Raw genomic sequence first — 21,299 nt, forward strand, 5'->3', positions numbered from 1 at the left:
TCCTCGACCGGAGAGCCTGTTCACAGGCCAGAAGGAGCGTTGGCCTTTAAGCTAGTGTGTTCTACTCCAGATAAAGACCTCCGAGCTCGAGCCCTGACCGACGTCTTTGTTTTCAAAGGGTGGATTACGCTATCACTGGATAAATAATGGGGCCTGAAGGGGTAAAATGGGAACTGGGATTTCGGGATATTTTCATTGGGAAGATGGCATTTGGGATACTAAGACTGGGAATCATAAACAAAAACCAAAGAACTGGGTCTGGGATTTGGGAAAAATTGGAAAAACAATTGGCTGGGAAATGGAATTTATAGCGAGCGGTTTATTCTATACAATCTGAAACCAATCTTGCGTATCGTTTTGAAAGTATTTTTTTTTATATTTGAATTACTATCTATTTAAATATTTTCTTTTGTGCGATTTACAGGTTGTGCTGAATTCTCTTCAGGCCGATAATTGCCTTAATGTCCTGGCCAGTTTTCGAAGAAGAAAAGTGGTAAGCAGAAGAGAAACGTTTCTCCAATTCGTTGACTCATTAGATACTGTCATTTGAATAGTGAAAATTTCCTGCAACGAAGTATATACGGTTAGTGTATACGCTAAAAAGAGAAAGTAAATGATCAGAAAAACGTTTTTTCATTGTCTTCGATGTCCAAAGCATAACCTGGTAGTCTCATTCAGCCCTTAGCCCCGACGGGGAGGTAGGTCATCCATATAAAAGTGGCTTTTAGGGGTTGACATTCGTGGCTTGGTACTGGTTAAAGATAACAGCATTCTGGTTTAACCCTGTAGGGTATTGAACAGGAAAAATATATGGAAGGAACTTCCTCTCATATAATTGGTACGTTCGCAAAGCGAGTCTCTGGTACAGTATTTTGGCAGTTCCTTTCAAACCTTCTGATGATCACCCCTGTCACTATAATATGGAGGTCCCCCTTCTCCCATCCCCTTCCTCGGTCTCCTTAACAGTCTGCAGTCTTGGGGTCGTCACGCAACACTCGTCCTAAGATGAGCCTAGGGTCACGTCCCAAATAACTGCAGCAACGGAGATTGGTCAATTTTTAAAACTGTTTTCTTTTTCCTGCGTTTTTGTTTATAGATTACTTTATTTTGCAGCCGTTATTTGAGGTGTCACGCAAAGCTTCTGTCCATTGCGTGACGAGCCAACTAACGGCTGCTAAGATTTCTACTAATTTGTTTGTTATCTTTTCGCATTCAAGATTAAATTGGTGGAAGGCAGCTCAGTTTATGTTCGACTGTCAGACGCGAGGAGAGCGGAGGAACTTCCCGCCCCAAAGGTAACGATCTAAAACTTGCCATTAAATGGTAGTAGAATGCTCGCGAGCTCATTGATCGAGAGCTGTAGTCGATGGGAGTATAAACCATGAAAATGACGTAGCTTGTAACGCAACGCAAAGCAACTTGAAGAAATCTGGAGAAATTGTCACGACTTTTTCCAATAAACGAAAACTGAAAGGTTGCAAAATGTCAGTTGGACCATTTGGGCAAAATTTCTGACGAACTCGGCAACTTCAAGCGGGAAAAAGTGATTTTCAATGTTACTGCATAAAACAAATCGACCACATTTTCCCCTGTTCTACACCCTTTTTGACCAAAAAATGACGACCTAAACTGTGAACAGTCCCTCTTTTTTTAAGTTGCCATCTTGAATAAACATCCTCTCGTTCTCCCACAAGATTGACTGAAACTAGAGTCTATAGTTGTGCTAATTTTCTGTCTTACTCTGCCTTATGTTTTCTTTTCTTTTCTGTCAGATGAAGGCCAAGCAAGACTACTTGCCTAAAGAGAGGCTTGACAAATATCTCAACGTGAATCCGTCTTCTTCTCTAAGTTCTATTGTACCACGGGGGATGACCGAGGATGAATTAACCATGGAACTAACAGACAAGTTCACTAGTGTAAGTTATTGGTTCACTTCTGCGCTTGTTTGTTCAAAGGGAGCATAACGTTATCCACCAGTTAAATTGCTATCCAGTGGATATATGTTGACAAAGCACTGACGCAAACTATCCAGTGGATAGGGTTTTATCCGGTGGATAGCGTTTTCCATTCTTTGCACAACTGGGGCCTAGAATTTAGAACTTTTTCTGCTAGACTGTTGAAAACTAAAATGTGTCAATAACTATTCAATCATTTGCAAGAAAAAGTAGCTATAACTGATGTTAAAGCAGCTAAAGAAAAGGCTTTTTCTTTGTCAGTGACGTAAAAAAGCATTTCATGAAAAGATGTGTGGCTATTTAAATAAAATACTGGCATGTCAAGATCCTCGTCCAGGGAGATTTTTAAGGTGTTTAATATGTCGTTTTTGTTTGCTCTTCTTTCAGTTAACAAGCCAATTGTTGGGAACATATGAGAAGGACACCTCATAGCAAATGACTTGAAGTACAACACGAAGACCATCAAGAGCCGATTATAACAACATAGCGTAATACGTTAGACAGGGTTCATTGCTGAATTCAGCTTAACAAGGTGGCTGCTGGATTTTATCATTACAGCATGGATAAGCCACGGTTCTCGTCTATCACGTTAAGTCGACAATGGTAGATGCAGCCGGGGGAGAGCGTACTCCTTGTATTGGACTTTTTGTGGTTGCTCTGCTCGCCAGGGATACGTTTTACAGGCTGAAGGTTTAACAGTGACAATTTTACAATTTTCATGAAGTTAGATGACAACCATCAACAAAAAAGGGTTGGGAAAATTATCAACTTGTTATTAATTTTTTTGGTAAAAAAATTGTCTAAAAAGTAATGTAGTATTTCTACTGTGGGTTTGTGGAAGGGGTGCCATTTCTACGGAACTAGCTTTCTCGAAGCATAGTGCATGACCACTATAAACAACATTTTTTATTATTAAAATAAAAAGAAAAAGAAAGAAAAAAGGTAAAGCGAAGTAGGTGGCGAAACTGTATGTCGTCCAATCTATGTTACCGTGTTTCTTGTTAGGAAATTTGTAAACTAAGAGAAAGTTGTAAAAATAAAGTACTTGGAAAAATATCTGCTTTATTTTTCTTGTCTTGCTTTGCCTTTCCTTCTAATTCCTTCTTCCCTTCAAATAACTAAAATAAACGTGTGAAAGCGACACAAAACTAGAACTGTTTTTTTAATCGCATTGGATGACGGCGCGTCAAAAAAGAAAACAAAATTGATTTTTTTTTCTCAAATGCTGTTAACAACTCTTTTTGTTGTAATGCGCATGCGAACGTGTAAAATATCTACCACAAGGATGAGAAAGTTTAGCAAGTAACAAGGAAGAACTCTTGCCTATTTTTAAAAGATATACCACAAGGATGGTAAATTAAAGAACTTATAAAGGTAGTTGTTTTTGACAAGTCTTTTCATTATGCGCATGCGTACAAGTAAAGGATCTACCACAATGATAAGAAACCTTAGACAGAATAAGAGTAATTGATTTTCCTGGACGAGGTGGTGGGGGATGCTGCTAATCAACATCTTAAATCATTCTTTAAAAAAAGTAACAGTATGTTCATTACAATACCAACAATTACTGACCTTACAACATCTAAAGACAGTTTTCATTTTCTACCATCCCAAACCCCCACCACCACCCTACAAAAACAAATTCCTTAATAATTGAGCAAGTTTCCCCTCCTTGTGGTGGATACGTGGCACAATACGCATGCGCATTAAGAACACACTTTCAAAGAAAAAACGTATGAGTTTTGACGTTTTATGTGCCTATATCAAAACGAAGAAAGTCCAATCCTTGAAAGAGTGAAAATTTGACATGGGTACCATCCACCATCCCCCACCCACCACGCTTAAAAGAAAATACTTTCCTTTATAATTACTAAGTTTCCTATCCTTGTGGTTTTTCTTCTTACAGATACGCATGCGCATTACATATAAAATGTCGACAAAACACTTAAACTTGAGGCCTTTTGAGTTTCTTCTCCTTGTGGTAAAACTACTGAAAATACGCGTGTGTATTAGATTGGGTCTACAAAAGAAACTTTGACCTATAAACTATTTCAAGAAAAAGTAAGAAACGTGCTTCTTTTCTTATTTTCAATTTTTTTTGTCGTTTTCGTCATTAGTAATTGTGATCTACGGGTGAGGCATCTGCAACTGGTACATACGTATGCGAAACATATAGATGACAAATTTTAAAAGGCATCAAACTAAAACTTTTGTGGTGGGTTTCGCTATAATAAAAACAATATCGTCTAAGTATTGCATTTGGGGTGCTTGCTTGAAGTTCGAGAAAGTAACAAACACAATGTTCGTTTGCTTTAAATTTATTTTCTCTCTATTCGTCTTACATTAAATATTCAAAGAAAATACCAAGTGCACGTGTAGTAAAGAACCAAATAAAGATCTCCCAACAAGAGGACTTGATCCATTTGAGCTGAATTCCAAGGCCAGGAAGCTGTAGACCCTAACAGAAACATGAAAAAAAAAAAACTATAGCTAACTGGTTAGTTATACACAAACAGGTACACGCAAACGATATTATTTCCCGACGTTTCGGCGAGATCATGACGCCATTATCAAGGGTAAATTGAGAAAAATTAATTAAATGCGAGGTTCAAAGAGATAAACATTTGCATAATGGTGGTGGCTATACAAATACTTTAGCACGGATTGAATCCGTTTGCACATTCAGTGTTAATTGCTTGATGTAAAGCATCTCGTTGACAAGACAGTCAAATTTGTTCTTGAATTTCTTTAGTACTTTGAAACAACTGAGGAGGTTAGTTGCTCACAAACTGGAAAAACGTTAAGCTTCCCTACATTTCTATGAAGCTTAGCGGAAGGGGGGGGGGGGGGGTCAATCTTAACTTCAGATCCAGAGCCGTTGCTTTGGGATTGCTGAAGACAGTATTTTATGGTAAGCTAAATAGTGCATTTGTTAGGCGGACCGTGACAGCTTGCACATGCACGTGTATGCCGCGGACGAGGCGCCAACGACCACGAGACCTCGTCTACAGATGTTTGCTCCAAGCAAACCAACAGGAAGGTCATATGCAAAACCTGAAGACCAATCCACAGAAGGATGCCTTATCCTATTTGATTTGCACTGGGTCTCATATGGTATGCGTTAAAAAAAAAAAAAAAAAAAAAAAAAATTCTTGTAGCTTAGAGGGCGCGGCAAGGCGACCTATGGCAGACACCTGCGGAGCTGTGTTGATATGCTGATGTCCGGTCTCATCCCATAATTCTAATTGTGAAGCGCATTGAGCATTTTAAATGCGCTTTATATGAACCTATATCATTCATCATATATAACATTCATTCGTTCAATCATCCATTCATTCATTCATTTGTTCGTTCATTCGTTTGTTCGTTCGTTCATTCAGTGCTGAATCTCCGTGTTAGATTAAATTTGCACATGGCTACTGTATTGCTCTTCTAAATATTTGAATCGCAATATCCTTGCCAGCAATTATATCATCTTGCTCCGAATCAACCGATAAGCCAGATTTGAGTTTCATTGTGATTGTTTTTGAATATACCTTTTTTCGTTAAATTAGTAAAAGGAGACTTGCACAATTCCTAGTCTTACACAAACAATAATTACCACAAGGAAATCGTTTCGTTGAAGAAGAAACTGTCCTTTTTACATGATTTTTAACTTGACATGATTTTTTTTTTTTTTTTTGAACTCTGGTTTTCCTTACTTGACGCGGAGTATGGCCGGAGGCCCTGCCGGTTTGTGCAGCGAAGGCTATTGTTCTCCGTAAAGTAAGTTGGTGTTTTTTTTTTGCCAGTTTTAGGTGGAAGCCATCTTGTTCCTTCGCGGCTTCTTGTCCAGTTGTTGGTCACCCAGCCGTTTGTTGTTCAAGTCACCCAGCCAGTTTTCCAGTTATGCCTTCTCGTGAGAAGATTCCTCGTCCGAAGACCTTAGTGTTCAGTGTTCCCGATGATTTGAGAGTGGGCAAGAGAGAAGACTTTCTGGCCTCGCTCCTCGCCTGTTTGGATTGCCAAGTTTCCTGTGTCCAGTTCATGCCTCAGTTCTTTGTTCGTGTTACCTTCAAGAGAGTGGAAGATCGTCACCGTGTCTTCCGTGATGGGATTAGAATCGGTGGTGTTGACGTCCCCTTTTTGGAGGCGGATGCAACTATCCGGTTCGTGTATCTGCACCATTGTCCGTTTGAAGTACCCGATGATGTTATTTCCGATGCTTTTTCTGTTTATGGCTCCGTGTTAAGCATCGACTTCTGTGAACATAGTGGATCTGATGTCTCTAATGGCTCTCGTGTTTTGAAAATGTCTTTGTTGGAAGAGATTCCTACCAAGCTTCGAATCCTTCGTTATCCCTGCCGTGTCTGGTACAATGGTCAAACCCAAGTTTGTAACATTTGTGGTGATGCTAATCACCGTGCCGCCGAGTGTCCTCTTCGTGATCTTTGTAGGAAGTGTCGCCAACCGGGTCACTTTGCGCGTGATTGTTCCAATGACCCTTTCGATGAGAATTCATCTGCTGTTCCTGATGATCCCGCCCCACCTGCGGATCCTGTAGATCCTCCTGCCGAGCCTGATGTTGAAATTGCGAGTGAAAATTCTGATGTCGATTTTGATGGCTCTAATGTTGATGATGAGTATGACAATGATGAGAGTGATGATGACTGTGAGCTTCTCAGTGGTGATGAAGAAGTGTTAAGACAAGCTGCCGCTACCTTTTTGTCCTATCGTCGCCGTGGTACGTCAGTCGCTGCTGCTGTTGCTGCTACTAAGGTTGCCTTAGAGTCTCCTTTGGAATGTGTTGTTCAAGATTCTTCAGCCGATGCTGTTGATTCCTCAATTGCACCGTCTGCTATGGAGGTTTGTTCTGTTGCGCCTGTGGTTCATCATCATGCTTCTGAAGATTACCCAGTGTGGATCAAGCGAGTTCCTGCTTGGTTGCAAAAGCTTTTACTGGATTCTAACCATACGTCGGACACGCATGTTTACCGTGAAATTTCTGAGCGCTTGGGAGAGATTACTTGTGTTCTAGCCTTTGGAGTTGACACTTTTAGAACTATAAAGGATAGGCGTACTTTTGAAGATGCCCACTTACAATTCTATCGTGATATTGGCTATCGACCGGACTTGACCGCTTTTCCGGCTCCTACTGCTATTGATCTTCCGTCTCTTATGGCGTCTGTCGAACCAGCGTGTTTTCCGAAGAGACTTAGTTAGAGGAGTCCAAAAGCAAAAAATCCAAAAAAAAATCGGTGTTTTGTGTCTGTGGTTATGTTTCCATGTTCCTTTGTCTAATGTGTTGTTCTATGTTGAGGTTCACCTGTGGGCAGGGTGAATTCTCCTATCCTTCCATGTTTCGTCTGAGTCTTTTCTAGATCTGTTTCCATGTCTGTAGTCTGGCCCGGGGAGAGGCCGAGTTCGTTGCTCGGGTGACTTTTGACGTCCTTGTGGACCCTCTTCCCGGTTTGCGCGTGTTAGCATTGCACTACGCTATCACCTGCACCAAAAAAAAAAAAAAAAAAAACTTGACATGATTTTTCGTTTCGGTAAATGGTTTCTTAAATTCTCATTACGGTTACTGACGATCATTGAAATCAACTGATGCAAAATACCGGTAGTCGTAGTCTCGAAGAGACCTTTGATTCCTCTAATTACTGTAAAGCGCTTTTGATCAGCACATGTAAAAAGCGCTATATAAATTATTAAATTATTATTAATTATTATTAGTCACCCACCACGTGTTAATCAAAGGCTCTTCGAGCAACCTCATGGTAATTCGATGAATGAAGTGCCGACCTCCGCATTTTTTCTAAATAAGTGTCCAATAAAGTAAAGCAATCTCACTTTGCTTTATTTTTCCACGTGAGTTGCGTCATTGATAGCTTGTGCTCTCAGGGGTTGTAGCGCTATTCAGTTTTCACAACCAAAATATTTACCGGTTAGTGTATTACCTTTGATCCTTTTAAGCATTAAGTAAATTTATTTTGTGAATATGTTTACTTTTCTGTCAGCACGTATAGCGTTATTTTTGAGCAGCGGAAAAAAATTGAGAGAAAAGATACGCCCGAGCACTTCGTGTATCTGCTCAACCCCAAAAAGATGAAAAACGGGTGACGTGACGCGAAACAAAAACGTGCCGTGGATGTTGTGTTGACTAAAACACGTCACATGGCAAGCGTAATAATTTCTTTATAACAGTTTAAGAGTAACTATATGTAGTTCATAGGTGCTATCAGTAATGTCACAATCTCACTTAATTTGCCTTTGAATGTTTTCTTGCGTGAACGGGTCATTGATAGTTTTTTTCTTCAAATAAGCGTTCAATAATGTAACACAATCTCACTTTATTTCCCTGTGAATGTTTTATTTTTCCATGGGAATTGCATCATTGATGGTTCGTGCTCTCAGGCTTCGTAGCGCGAATTCTATTTCATCACAAAAATATTTAAGTGTAACCTTTGAGCCTTTTTAGCATTAAGTAAATTTAAACGCATTCAGCACATGTCAATCAGAAACAAATTATTCTTCAACCTCGTTCCAGGGTCTCTCTCTTTCAGGGAACTAAATTGAATTTTCACAAAATAAATCGAAAGAGGATCACTTTCACTTATCCTCTGGTGATAAAAGAGAATAGAATTCGCTCAACGAAGCCTCAGAGCATAGGCTATCCATGACCAATTCACGTAAGAAAACATTCAAAGACGCGTTTTAGTAAACACAACATTCATGCACGTTTTTGTTTGCGTCACATCATCTTCGTGTCACGTCATCCGTTCTTTATCTTTTTGAGTCGTGCAGAAACGCGCATCTTTCTCTCAAATTTTATTCGCTGCTGGCAGAAAAGTAAACATATTCACAAAACAAAGGACCTTTCTGTCAGCACGTTTATCGTTTAATGATAAATTAATTGCGGTTTGATATCAGATCAGAATGAGGCCTTATGCGTCCAATGGCGCGATAAGGATTGATGATGATCAGATCAGAATCGAGTGAGTGAGTGTTCGAGTGAGAAAATGAGGCCAATAACATAACCTCATTACCATTCGGTAAAAAGGATTCGTGAAGGAGGAAGCCTTTAGACTCTTATGCACAAACTCTTCAAAAACATTTGAAAAGAACATTTCAAAATTCAAATCACGACTCCTTACTAGACGCCTTCCATTAAATATGATTGCAACACTTCTATCCCGATCTACCAGATATTCCGTGTTTAATGGAAAATGACATTTGATACAAGGCAAATGTTCAAAAAGCCGCTGCTTACACCCTTTAAAAATTCCTGAAAGACATGCCCGTAATTAGTATAATAAGGATACTTTACTCCTTTTTTGCGGAGGAATCTCATTAATTTGCGGAGGAATACATTAGCATTGATGACGTCATAGACTCGTGAATAAAATGCTGTGGAATGTAATCATCTTACACCCAGTTCGACAGGTTTATTATGTTTTGCTCTTATCTTGGTTGGTATAACTGGTTTGACAAGCTTATTTTATTTTTTGGATCACGTTTTTTCATTGTATTTGTAATTATGCAAGCTTTCTTTGCATAAATTACCTACGGCCGACATCATTGCGCAAAAACAATGATGTCGGCCACCATCTTCATACTATACTACTCTTGTAAAAGCGAAACTATAAAGAAGTGAAAGATTACACACATGATACGATACAAAAGTTTCCTTTGTTCGTGATAAAAGTTGCGCAGGCCTGTCACTCCTTGCTACTCCCTATAAGATCATGTGGAGGCTGTCACGGTCCGTTTTAGCGCACGATAAACTTGCGCGATAACTTCTCATTTATCTCGCGATAATTAAAAATTTAACGCGCAATAATTTTCGTTTATCGTGCGATAAAGATTAAAATAAAATGTAGGTGGCATGTGCCGCATACACCTTTTTTCGACGTTTTTGCTTGTTTACAAGCTAAAATGGTAGAATAGGGGTTAGTAGACAAAATTTGGAACCACATATTTGTAAACTCTCAAGGGACTTTTTTAATTTCTCAAGGGACTGTTTTAATTTCTCAAGGGATTACTTTCCGCTGTGGGTGATCACTTGCGATTTCGTGGAAAAAACGTGACTTGTCACATTTACAAACGTTATATAACAATTTTAAAAGTGACATGTCAGCTTTCTTATCTCAACGCACGTGTGTCTGAAAGGCGATCTATAAAAAGCGTCGCACAAACAATGGATTGCGTAACTAAAACACGAATAAATAATCACTAGCACTTACATCGCGTTGAGAGCAATGTTGCATGAATCAGCTTTACAACATGCGATCGTATCTACGCAGTTCGAGTGGAATTTCAGTCAAAGACAGCAAAATTCTTTCGTATTTCATCTTCAAATATAATTCGAAAGCATTCACTGTATATGTGGCTTTTGTTTAATCCTGGGTCTTGATATCCGACCCTCGCAGAGCCTAGACAAAACGCAGCTTGAGTGTAACGATTTGTTTACGCAATGTTTTCTCCGACAGTAGTCGGAAATATCCGTATTTTTTTTCGTGCTTTTTCATGGAGCAATCGTAACGATACGGCCTTGAACACATTGAACGGCGGTCTACCTAAACAAATTAAATATAGCGTCGCAAAAACAAAGCGTCGAACGCATATTTTGCTGTTTCATTTGCTAATTTCGCTGCCGTAATCGACTGCCTCGAAAGGTCCTTGCAGTTTTGAAGTATAGAATTGTTAGATCTCGCTGAAATTTGCACTGTTTATTTGTGTAATGTTAAGGAATATGTGTATAAATATCCGGCGCGAACGAGCCATTTTTGACAAAATTATATGGCTGCATTTCCTCCACGAAGATAGGAAATTGTTAAATTAAACTACAAAGAAACTGTAATGATAAGTTCGAAGAACAATGCACAGGATAAACCTTCGACTCATACTTCATGCAAAAACGTCGATATCTCGAAGAGACTTTGATTCCAATATGGCGCAAATACATTTTTCTTTTGTGTTTATGTAAATTGACCTTCGTGGCCTCGATCGCATCTGCAGAAGTCAAAAGAATCGAATCGTGAAGGCCAATTAACATGAAGACAAAAGAATACAGGTTTGTTCGACCATTTTGGAAAAAGGTATATGGGACACCGTATCTGACGTATAATGAAGTTAACTAAAACGAAACGTTACAAAAAAAAGTCTGTAAATATCAGTATTTGTAACGTCGTAACTTTCATAATGATGCAAACGTCAAAAAAGGATACGTAACTAAAGCAGGTAAACGTTTTATGTATCGGCACTGATATAAAATAAGTTCTAAACCGTTCAAGTCTGGTTGTTGTGGTGGTGGTGGTCACGTGACTGGTTAACTATGGCCGTCATTTGAAACTCTTGAAGGACTGTTCCGTGAAAAAAAAGCCGTGCGAAAATCTCATCTGGATCAACTTCCCAGTATGTTTGTTGTAACTAACTTTGTAACTTTGTGACAAAAAGAGCATTTTCACAGCATAGTAATAACAATTTTGCACAAGAAAATAACTCATTTCCTAAAGAAGAACACATATTATTTTTTTCCAAGAGGGCACGGTAACGAATCCTGCAATCTGATTGGTTATTAGCGCGGGCAAGATTCTCCTATCTCTGCCCACGGGCCACGGTAACGCTTTCGTGAGTTTCATTTCGCGGCGAGACGAACGAACCCATGACAGTTTTGCTCTCCAAAATGATTTAAATCGATGTAGTTGCTCACCAACCGTTTTAAATTTGAAAGGGAAAATTAGCAGTGGAATTAAAGGCCTTGAAGTTCTCCAAAAGGCGAGTATTTATTCTCTTTAGTGACAAAATGAAGTTATAGTTTTATGGCCGTGGTTTGCCGATCGTTGTTTGTGCATTCGCACTGATTTTCACGTCATTGCGGTTAACTGCAAGTCGCCGGTTTACAGACTCGATTTATCCTTTCAAACACCTTGCTTCTCTGCTACTTTTCTCCAAAACCGAATACTGCTTATCGCCATTCAAGAAAATGAGATGCTTTATTAAAAAACAGTCAAATTAATTCTCGCAATATTGTGCCGTCACTGTGCAGGCGACCAAACTACACATTTCAGCTTCATTCAGTTTCACTTTCGCAAACTTTTTGTCAAAACAAAATACTGTGGGAATCAACACAGAGGTTTTTGACTCGTTAAATACAAATGTAAATAGCTAAGTGCTTTCCAGTCCGAAAAATAAGTTTAATTAAGAACTCACAAGCCGAAATGGAGTTAAAAGTGTTTCGCAACTCGCTGATTGCTCTGTTCTACATTGTGCTTTTCTATTATTTCAGATGCTTTTTTTTCTTTTTTTTTTTTCAGATGAAATTTTCCTTGAGTACTGTTCATTTTAGTGAATTTATTTTGTTTGGCAGTAAGCTCTTATAGCAAACAGATCATTATTTACTCTTGCCGTAGCTTATGGCGATCGACTCAACATTGGATGCGCGCGTATATAAATACAAACACATTTGGCAAGAAAGTCTTTGTAGGTTTTTTAGGTGTTTTTTAATCAAACACATTAAAGTAGGAAAAAAATAAATAAGTTATTTACCGGCTTAGGTTCGGTCCGTATAGTGAAAAACTGTGACCTCGGCCTTGAAAATGCTGCCCTCGGCCTGCGGCCTCGGGCAGCATTTTCAAGACCTCGGTCACAGTTTTTCACTATACGGACCTCCCAGCCGGCAAATAACATATATATATTTAATTCTTTGGGAACAACATTGAATATGGCAATCATCGCATCTTACGAAAAAGTTACACAGTGTATAAAAACAAAATAATGTCAATCAAAACAGGTCTCACCTGTTATTCACGTCACCAGAAAGACACGATATATAACCTGCAGAGACATTTAAAGTAAAATAACTGATATATTTCCCAAGGAATACAATCAAAATGTAGTTTCTTCTTAAATTAGAACTACTTCATCAAATGGACAGGTGACAAGAACATGGAAAGTGATCAACTAAGGTAAGTGATATTCATATTGTGTTAGCCTTCAGATAACCTCATGGATGGGGCTGTTGGATAAGATTGAAGGCACTCTCATGCAAGCCACCATGACCTCAGAAACCTTTACAGGTCTGGCTGTTACTCTAATTTATAATAATTATATTTAGAATCATGCATAACTTACCTTATACATTTAAACATTTTTTCAATTTTTTTTCATGGACCATTTTGGCACCATGGGGTAAAACCTCCTGCGATAATAATTTATTGCTCGCAACAGAGAAAAACCCAGGAGCAGGCTGCATTATGTGCCTCAACCAAACAACACAACATTTAAAGGTCAAACTTTCCCTTGATCTAACAAAATTTAATCAAAGTACTGACAAGACCTAAGGGAACACAGCAGTCAGCTCCAGCTGTCTGAAGTGATTCCTATGTTGTGTTAGCCTGCACCTCAGATTACCTCATGGGTGAGGCTGTTGTGGTTTGGATTGAAGGCACTCCATGCAAGCTACAACATGACCTCAAATATCTTCACAGGTCTGGCAGGTACTCCAGGAAATAAAAAATTTACAAATGTTATTATATTTAAAATCATTAATAACTTAACCTTATACATTTCACCTTTTTTCTTTTTCTTTTGTTTTTTTTTTCATGGACCATTTTGGCACCACGGGGTAAAACCTCCTGCGATAATAATTTATTGCTCGCAACAGAGAAAAACCCAGGAGCAGGCTGCAATGTGCCTCAACCAAACAACGAAACATTTAAAGGTCAAATTTCCCCTTGATCTTACTAAATAAAGTACTGACAAGACCTAAAGAAACACAGCAGTCAGCTCCAGCTGTCTGAAGTGATTCCCATGTTGTGTTAGCCTGCACCTCGGATAACCTCATGGGTGGGGCTGTTGAGGTTTGGATTGAACGCACTCTCATGCAAGCCACCATGACCTGAGATAACTTCACAGGTATGACTGTTACTCTAGAAAATAAGAAATTTATACTAACTATATTTAATATAAAATCATGCTTAACTTATCTTATAAATTTCAACGCTTTTTTACTTTATTTTCATGGACCATTTTGGCACCATGGGGTAAAACCTCCTGCGATAATAATTTATTGCTCGCAACAGAGAAAAACCCAGGAGCAGGCTACATTACCTCAACCAAACAACACAACATTTTAAGGTCCAGTTTTCCCTTGATCTTACAAATCAAAGTACTTACTAGTTGTACCTATCGGTAAGTGCCAACGAGCGAAATACTCATGTTTGTTCATAAGAACAGATATTGAATGGTTTTTGATAGAACTATATTTGAAATGACCAAAATATGGTAAATTGTATTTTAGGTAATATGCGAAAAAAGTGCTACTATTTCTCTGGTGATCATAAATGACACAGGCTTGATAGCCTGCGTAGCAGGCGCCGTAGTTTCCAGCGTGTGTATTCCCGCGATCGCGCACTCTTTTAAACACACTAAAAAACGTACACAGATGTCTGCTACGCAGGCTACGGGTTTGACAGATTGATAACTCTTGACAAATCTTTAAATTCTTTTCAACGTTAAAATGTCACAAAATGTAGGCAATAAATGAGGTTTAATCACTGTTTTTTAATGTTTCCGTCCACAAAAGGGATAGTTGCATTTGCATTTTCTTATAAATCAAATCCCAAAATCAAAACTGCTAAGATGCTTTTTTTAAAAATAATTTTCAGTAATCAGAGACAGTAATGCACGGGTCTGAAGTGTCATGTTCAGTTACGCAAAACTTGAAAAATTTGAACAGAAAACAAAACTTGAACGGTCAAGGATTATTTGGAGACAAAATTTTTATTCAAGTTAGCATTACATTTGCCGTTAGAAGCAAAAAACTTTTGACTTTCTTGTGTGTATGACATGCAGTAATTTTAGTGAGCGTCGCTTTGTATTGATGTTATTCCTACGCGTAGCGAAAATGCGTGCCAAATAAAATATAAACGGTATTTGATTTGGAATAAATCATCGGTCAAACAATTACTATAAACACAATCAACACTAAAAGGAAGCATTTACCCGACTTTAGCATTCTCATAAGTCAAGAAAACTCTATTTGAAGTCAACAGTCCGCTTTTGATTTTCATGTCTCTCTGCGATCGTAAATCAAAGGACTCCAAAGTCGAAAGATTATTTCGTCGCTTTGAAGACCTTGATGTTCATTTTTTCGGCGGTCGAATATTCTGTAGGGTATTCTCTTTCGATAAATAATTCCCTAAAGGTGTATTTATCGGTAAAGGGATGAATGACCACATTGAAAATGTTAACAGCGAGCCGCGTGGACGCCATTTTGGTCATTTGCTCTCTAGCAAGGAGTGAGAGACTGGGAACCAGTTGGGAAGAACAATACAACCCAAATATGGGGTTAACTTACACCCAAATATGGTCAAAAAAAAAGTCCCTTACGCAGAACTTAAGATTTTCTCTGCCTATACACTCACACGCACACCGCTCTATGATTCTGCCGCCTCGACAGCCTCGCCTCTTGGCTCGGCGGTCTCTTTGGCAAAAAGACTTAAAGGAACACAGCAGTCAGCTCCAGCTGTCTGAAGTGGTTCCCATGTTGTGTTAGCCTGCACCTCGGATAACCTCATGGGTAAGGCTGTTGCAGTTTGGATTGAAGGCACTCTCGTGCAAGCCACACCATGACCTCAGAAAACTTCACAGGTCTGGCTGTTACTCCAGAATATAAGAAATTTATAATAATTATATTATTTAGAATGATCATGCATAACTTACCTTATACATTTTGAACCTTTTTTTATTTATTTAAATTTTTTTTTTCATGGACCCTTTTGGCACCATGGGGTAAAACCTCCTGCGATAATATTTTATTGCTCGCAACAGGGGAAAAACCCAGGAGCAGGCTGCACACAGTGCCTCAACCAAACAACACAACATTTAAAGGTCAAACTTTCCCTTGATCTTACAAATCAAAGTACTCACAAGACCTAAAGGAACACAGCAGTCTGCTCCAGCTATCTAAAGTGATTCCCATGTTGTGTTAGCCTGCACCTCGGATTACCTCATGGGCGGGGCTGTTGCAGTTTGGATTGAAGGCACTCTCATGCAAGCCACCATGACCTCAGATGACTTCACAGGTCTGGCAGGTACTCCAGAAAATAAGAAATCAATAATTATTATGTTTAAAATCATGCATAACTTACCTTATACATTTCACTTTTTTTTTCTTTTTTTTTCATGGAACATTTTGGCACCATGGGGTATAATCACCTGCGATAATAATTTATTGCTCGCAACAGAGAAAACACCAGGAGCAGGCTGCAGTGTACCTCAACCAAACAACACAACATTTAAAGGTCAAACTTTCCCTTGATCTTACAAATCAAAGTACTCACAAGACCTAAAGGAACACAGCCTCATGGGTGGGGCTGTTGTGGATTGGATTGAAGGCACTCTCTACAAGCCACCATGACCTCAGATAACTTCACAGGTCTGGCAGGTACTCCAGAAGACAATAAAATTATAATAATTATAACAGAGTCATACATTAACCTACCTTTTTATTTGCACATATTTTTTATTTTTTTCATGGACCATTTTGGCACCATGGGGTAAAACCTCCTGCGATAATAGTATATTGAGCTCGCAACAGAGAAAAACCCATGAACAGGCTGCAATGTGCCCCAACCAGTGCCTGTTAATCGTTACAAATACTTTAGTTGACCAGCATCTCTGTCTGTCAATCATTCAGCCAACTAAGGACTATGTTATTACTAAGCCAGTCAAACGGTTGGTCAGAACATCTAGATATCACTCTGTCAGTTAGTCCATCAGCAAACCAATGATTAGAATTAGTTGATCAGTCTCTCAGTCATGATCAATCGTTCAAATAAATTGGAAAGTCAATCTATTAATCAAACTGTTAATCAGTCTATAAGTCAATTATTCTTCCAATCAATTAGTCAGTCAATCATTTAATCAGTTAATTACTCTGTCAATAGGTCTATCAGTCAGCCTATCATTCAATGTGTTAGCCAGTAAAGCAGTTAATCACGACAGTCTGTCAGTCAGTCCATGAGTCACCCAATCAATCATCTAATCAATAACCAAACAATCAAATCAAATATTCAAACAATCATGTGATCAGTTCAGTACCTTCAAGCTAATCAAGAGTTGTTTGAAAACTATCTTTTTAATTTGCTTACCTGTTAAACTGTTACGTGTGCATGTTTATTGTTAAGGCTTTTAAATCCACAGCATCTCATCTGGAAAACAAGAGTTAATCCTTTGAGCTAAAATACTACAGTAAAAATTTTTCTTCTTAAAAAAGTATTTAGAATTTTATATAATGAAGACAATAAAATTATTAATATAAGCCCACACATCTACACATTGCAGACTTATTTTTATCAGACCAATTGAAGGGCTCGGTGCAAAAAGGGCGGTAGTGATTTTGGTCAAAAATGAACCTTGCCAAAACAACTCCAAAATTCGCATGCGGGTTTGTTTACAAAAGTGAAACATTGTAATGGATTTATTTTTGCCGGCTTCTGCTCCGTTTCTGAGAATTAACATATGCAAAAACCTAGGTTTTTCTAGTCCGCAAATAGCTTCTTTGTTTTAATAGAACAAAGGAACTTCGAAAAACGCCGCCTAGAAAATCCGAACTTTTGCATGTGTTATTTCTTGCAAACAAAGCTGAAACCCGCAGAATTAAATACAGGACAAAGATTCAAATATGAAAACAAACCCACATGCAAAATGGCGAGTGATTTTGTCAATATCCATTTTTCGCAAAAATCCCTACCACCCTTTTTACACCAAGCCCTTAGTGTACTGATGCACAAAAGTTTCTGACAATTAAACTCATCAACAATAGATGAGCTTGGGCGTTGGTGCCTCAAGGTTGGTGGAGACCGGCGATGCACAGCAGGGAAGGAGGTATCCATGGTAACCCTGAAGCGGCCACCACCCACCTAGGCACCGTCACACTGAAGGACTCAGTGGAATACTTACCAACCTACCACGAGGCTCTAAGACCTACCCGAGGGAGGGTGGGCCGGGCAAAAATAGCGAAGCTTGCGAGCAAATGTGCTAGCGAAATGAGCTTGCGAATGATAGCGAGCAACACGCTGCGTGAAAGGTCATGAGGAGCCCCTGCGAAGGCCCTGGGGCCACCCCGAGCTCTAAGCGGCCAGCGGTAACGGCCTACTGCGTATATGCGTCACAGAGTGCCCCAGGCGGGCTTCGTGCATCCAAAGGTTGCTGGAGAGCATTGCTTCGAGTTTAACTTAGCCTAAATTACATTTAGCCACATCTAAATACATTTAGCCACATAAAATAACGAGTCCTTATTGTTATTCCTGTTTGTTAGTTAAACCTGAAAACAAAGAATCCATGCTACAGTCGAAGCTCTCTTAACGGACACTCTCGTAAGCGGACAGCTCTACTTACGACCGCCTTGTCTGAAACCCCGTTTTAACTCCTATACAAACTTTGTATTTTTACATTCTCGTAAGCGGACATTCCCGTAAGCGGCCGCGGACACTTTAAGAGATTACGACTTAGAATTTTTCTTTGTTTTTAAGCTCCGGTAAGCGGACAACCCAAAGAAAATCCTATTAACAACCTCTGTATCTTGTTTTTATAAATCAACTTCACATCGCCATTTGTCACAATGATTTTACAGTAATTACAGTACCATATTTCAGTGTTTGTTTTGTCGTCATGCACGTCCGTCCGGTTATTGTTAGCTGGGCAAGCTCCCGTAAGCGGCCATCTATCCCCTACACCTCTAGTGGCCGCTTACGAGAACCATTCTCGTAAGCGGCCAGCTCCAGTTACTGACACTTTTTTCGCGTCCTGAGGGTGTCCGCTTACGAGAGCTTCGACTGTATGTGTACATGCCCTGCAGCACTTCCAAATGAGTCAGTCAGCAAGTAACAACTTTGCTTTTTTGTAAATAATTTAGTTTACTGTAAACGTGTATAGAATTAGTCTCCGGGGAAAGGGGGTAGATGTACTCCCTGTAGAGGACTATATGGGGAGGGTCATCACAAAGTGCGAGCAGGGAGGCATGCGATCCATTCTGGTTAGCTTAAGTAGCACTTTGGTTAGCCTAAATGGCACAACGGTTAGTCAAAATAGCACTCCTGTTAGCCTACAGTTAACTTAAGTAGCTTGTGGTTAGTCTTTATTTTGAGTAGGGATTTCTGCCTCGCATGCCTCGCTGCCTTGCCTCACATGCCCCGCTGCCTCGCACATTTGTTAGACTCTATGGGGAAGGTCCGCCTGAATTAGCAGAAAGGGGTACCATTTTCAGATGGTATAGGTACATAAAAGGGGTGGTATTTCAGCAGTCAGAGTATACAAAAGGGTAGGGAAAACTTTTTTTTTTCAAATATCCCCTGAAATGTGAAGAATTAAGAAAGGAAATGAAGTAACTCTTCAAAAGAATATCAAATGGAATGGTTTTCTAACAAAAATGGTATACCCACGGTAAGGGTTTGGACTTTGTGGTGGAGGTATCCCCCCACTCCCATCCCCTCCGGGACTTGGCTGCAACCACTGCATGTTGAGCTGACTTAGGGACCGATCGTTTATTACGTCCCAGGGGGGGGGGGGGGGTGGTTTTCAAAAAGTGTAGTGTTTCAAAACTGAACCCCCCAAAATTATTTTCATATAAAAATTATACCCCCCCTTTCGTAATTCTTATTTAAAAAATGCACCCCCCCCCTCGACCAGGCCATAATTCTCTCTTTTCTTCCTTGCAGATTTTTTATTTTGTTGATGTAGCCAATCAACATCGCTGCTGCGTACAGTGGAACCCCGATATAACGATCTTCGATATAACGATATTCCCGATATAACGATGAATATGTTATGTCCCGGCAATAGTAAAATGTATGGGACGGAACCCCGATATAACGATTCCTCGATATAACGATATAATTTTACTGCCCCCTTGGCATATCGTTATATCGGGGTTCCACTGTATTTAACTGATCGAGGCTTAATATTATATGTAGCCATTCTCAATGAACTTCACTGAATACTCCAGCAAATTAATTTCTTTCCACCACACACTCAAACCATACTGTAAAACACAGCACTGTGTCGCGATGTCGCTTGTTTCTGAAGACCAATGCCGCATGAACAACAGTTGCAGATGTTGCTGACGTTTTTCGTTGGTAGTGTATTATCACCATCGGTTATTTTTTTTAGGAGAAACTGTTTTGTCACAGGGTTGTTACGGGACTCCAATGAGACTCAGTTTGTAAAAAGTTTGATGAAGGTGAATGTGAATTTTGTCAGGGGGGTCCTGGGGCATGCTCCCCGAGAAATTTTGAAAATCTGAGCTATCAGAAATGCCAGTTCCTGCATTCTGAGTCACTTTCATGCTTGGTTTATGGTATATTTATGAGCCTTTTTTAACGATTATGAGTAAACAACAACAAGAACCGCCAGCGAGAATTTTTTCCTTTTTTTTTGGTTTCAGTTATAAAACCTGTTAGACTGCCGTTGCTGTGTCATAAAATTTGACCCCCCTCACGTTTCTCATAAGTGAAAAACTTACCCCCCAAAAAGGGGCTTGTTTTAAAATTGAACCCCCCCTCCAAAACCACCGCCCCCCTTGGGACGTAATAAACGATCGGTCCCTTACAATGTTTAGAGTTTGACAATTTATTATTTTACTTATTTTGTGACTCTATTAAGGCAAAGGAATTTCCTATGGATGTACATGCCGTGTCTAGTCTAGTAGTTGTTAAATCAAACTGCAAAACAGTTTTTGAGCTTAAAAGCATACCTTCGTCCAGCGGGGTCCAGAGCTCCTCAGAGGTCCCGGGTCAGAGGTCAACAAAACGCCTCCTCATTCCTCCTCTCCGACCTGCAAAGTAAAAAAAAATTAGGAAATTTTTTTCAAATAAAGGTAATATCACTGATTTAAGCAGCCGTAAACTAGAACAAACCTTTTAAAGTACTGTAAACCCAGTAAACCCTGTTTTCTCATAGTTTTCTTACTCACGTGCAAGATGGCGGAAACAAACTACACTCGCAGAGGTCTGTGGGAAATGGCAAGTGAGAGAAGGACTGGAAAGGCAGTCTCAAGACTCAACACACAAAAGTGGTCGTTGTTTTATGTTGTATGCAAGTTTTTTGTTGTTGTTGTATAAAGGTAAATAACAATTATCTGTATCTTGGTAATTGGTGGATCTCGGTGTATGAATAGAGTTTGCTTCAGAATGCGTTAGAGCTTTGATCTGATTATATGGCCCAAACAGCCCAACATATATAGAGCCATACAAAGACTTGCATAACGTACCGGTACATTCCCATACGCGGCCCAACTTAAGTATCGCGAAGTTAAGGCTATGTGACGAAACCACTATGTGAGGGTTACACTGTGTACTTATT

The 21,299-nt window shown here is 39.4% G+C and overlaps 1 protein-coding gene and 1 long non-coding RNA gene across 6 annotated transcripts in view; one reads left to right on the forward strand and one right to left on the reverse strand.

Annotated features, from left to right (window-relative positions):
• Window positions 1-3,011, forward strand: part of LOC144638110 (uncharacterized) — a 53,680-nt gene extending 50,669 nt beyond the window's left edge. Inside the window, exons 38-41 of the mRNA XM_078497288.1 lie at window positions 425-493; window positions 1,218-1,295; window positions 1,773-1,916; window positions 2,343-3,011. Coding sequence (XP_078353414.1) covers window positions 425-493; window positions 1,218-1,295; window positions 1,773-1,916; window positions 2,343-2,387 — 336 coding nt within the window. The 3' untranslated portion in view covers window positions 2,388-3,011. The remainder of the gene's footprint in view (window positions 1-424; window positions 494-1,217; window positions 1,296-1,772; window positions 1,917-2,342) is intronic.
• A 1,257-nt stretch (window positions 3,012-4,268) lies between these two features.
• Window positions 4,269-21,285, reverse strand: LOC144637948 (uncharacterized). 5 transcript variants are annotated; one of them, XR_013567833.1, is made up of 6 exons: window positions 21,208-21,285; window positions 20,692-20,772; window positions 17,090-17,149; window positions 15,984-16,154; window positions 12,734-13,811; window positions 4,269-4,413 (listed from the first exon to the last, which is right to left on the reverse strand). It is a non-coding gene; the product is annotated as an uncharacterized LOC144637948 (long non-coding RNA). The 5 variants fall into 5 exon arrangements; XR_013567836.1 differs by lacking the exon at window positions 21,208-21,285 and adding an exon at window positions 20,855-20,918 and having other exon boundaries at window positions 12,734-13,435; window positions 16,088-16,154; XR_013567835.1 differs by lacking the exon at window positions 21,208-21,285 and adding an exon at window positions 20,855-20,918 and having other exon boundaries at window positions 12,734-13,383.
• Window positions 21,286-21,299: the final 14 nt, after the last annotated feature.

Source organism: Oculina patagonica, chromosome 14 (genome assembly GCF_052425735.1).
Source record: "Oculina patagonica isolate OP01 chromosome 14, crgOcupat, whole genome shotgun sequence".
NCBI lineage: Eukaryota > Metazoa > Cnidaria > Anthozoa > Scleractinia > Oculinidae > Oculina > Oculina patagonica.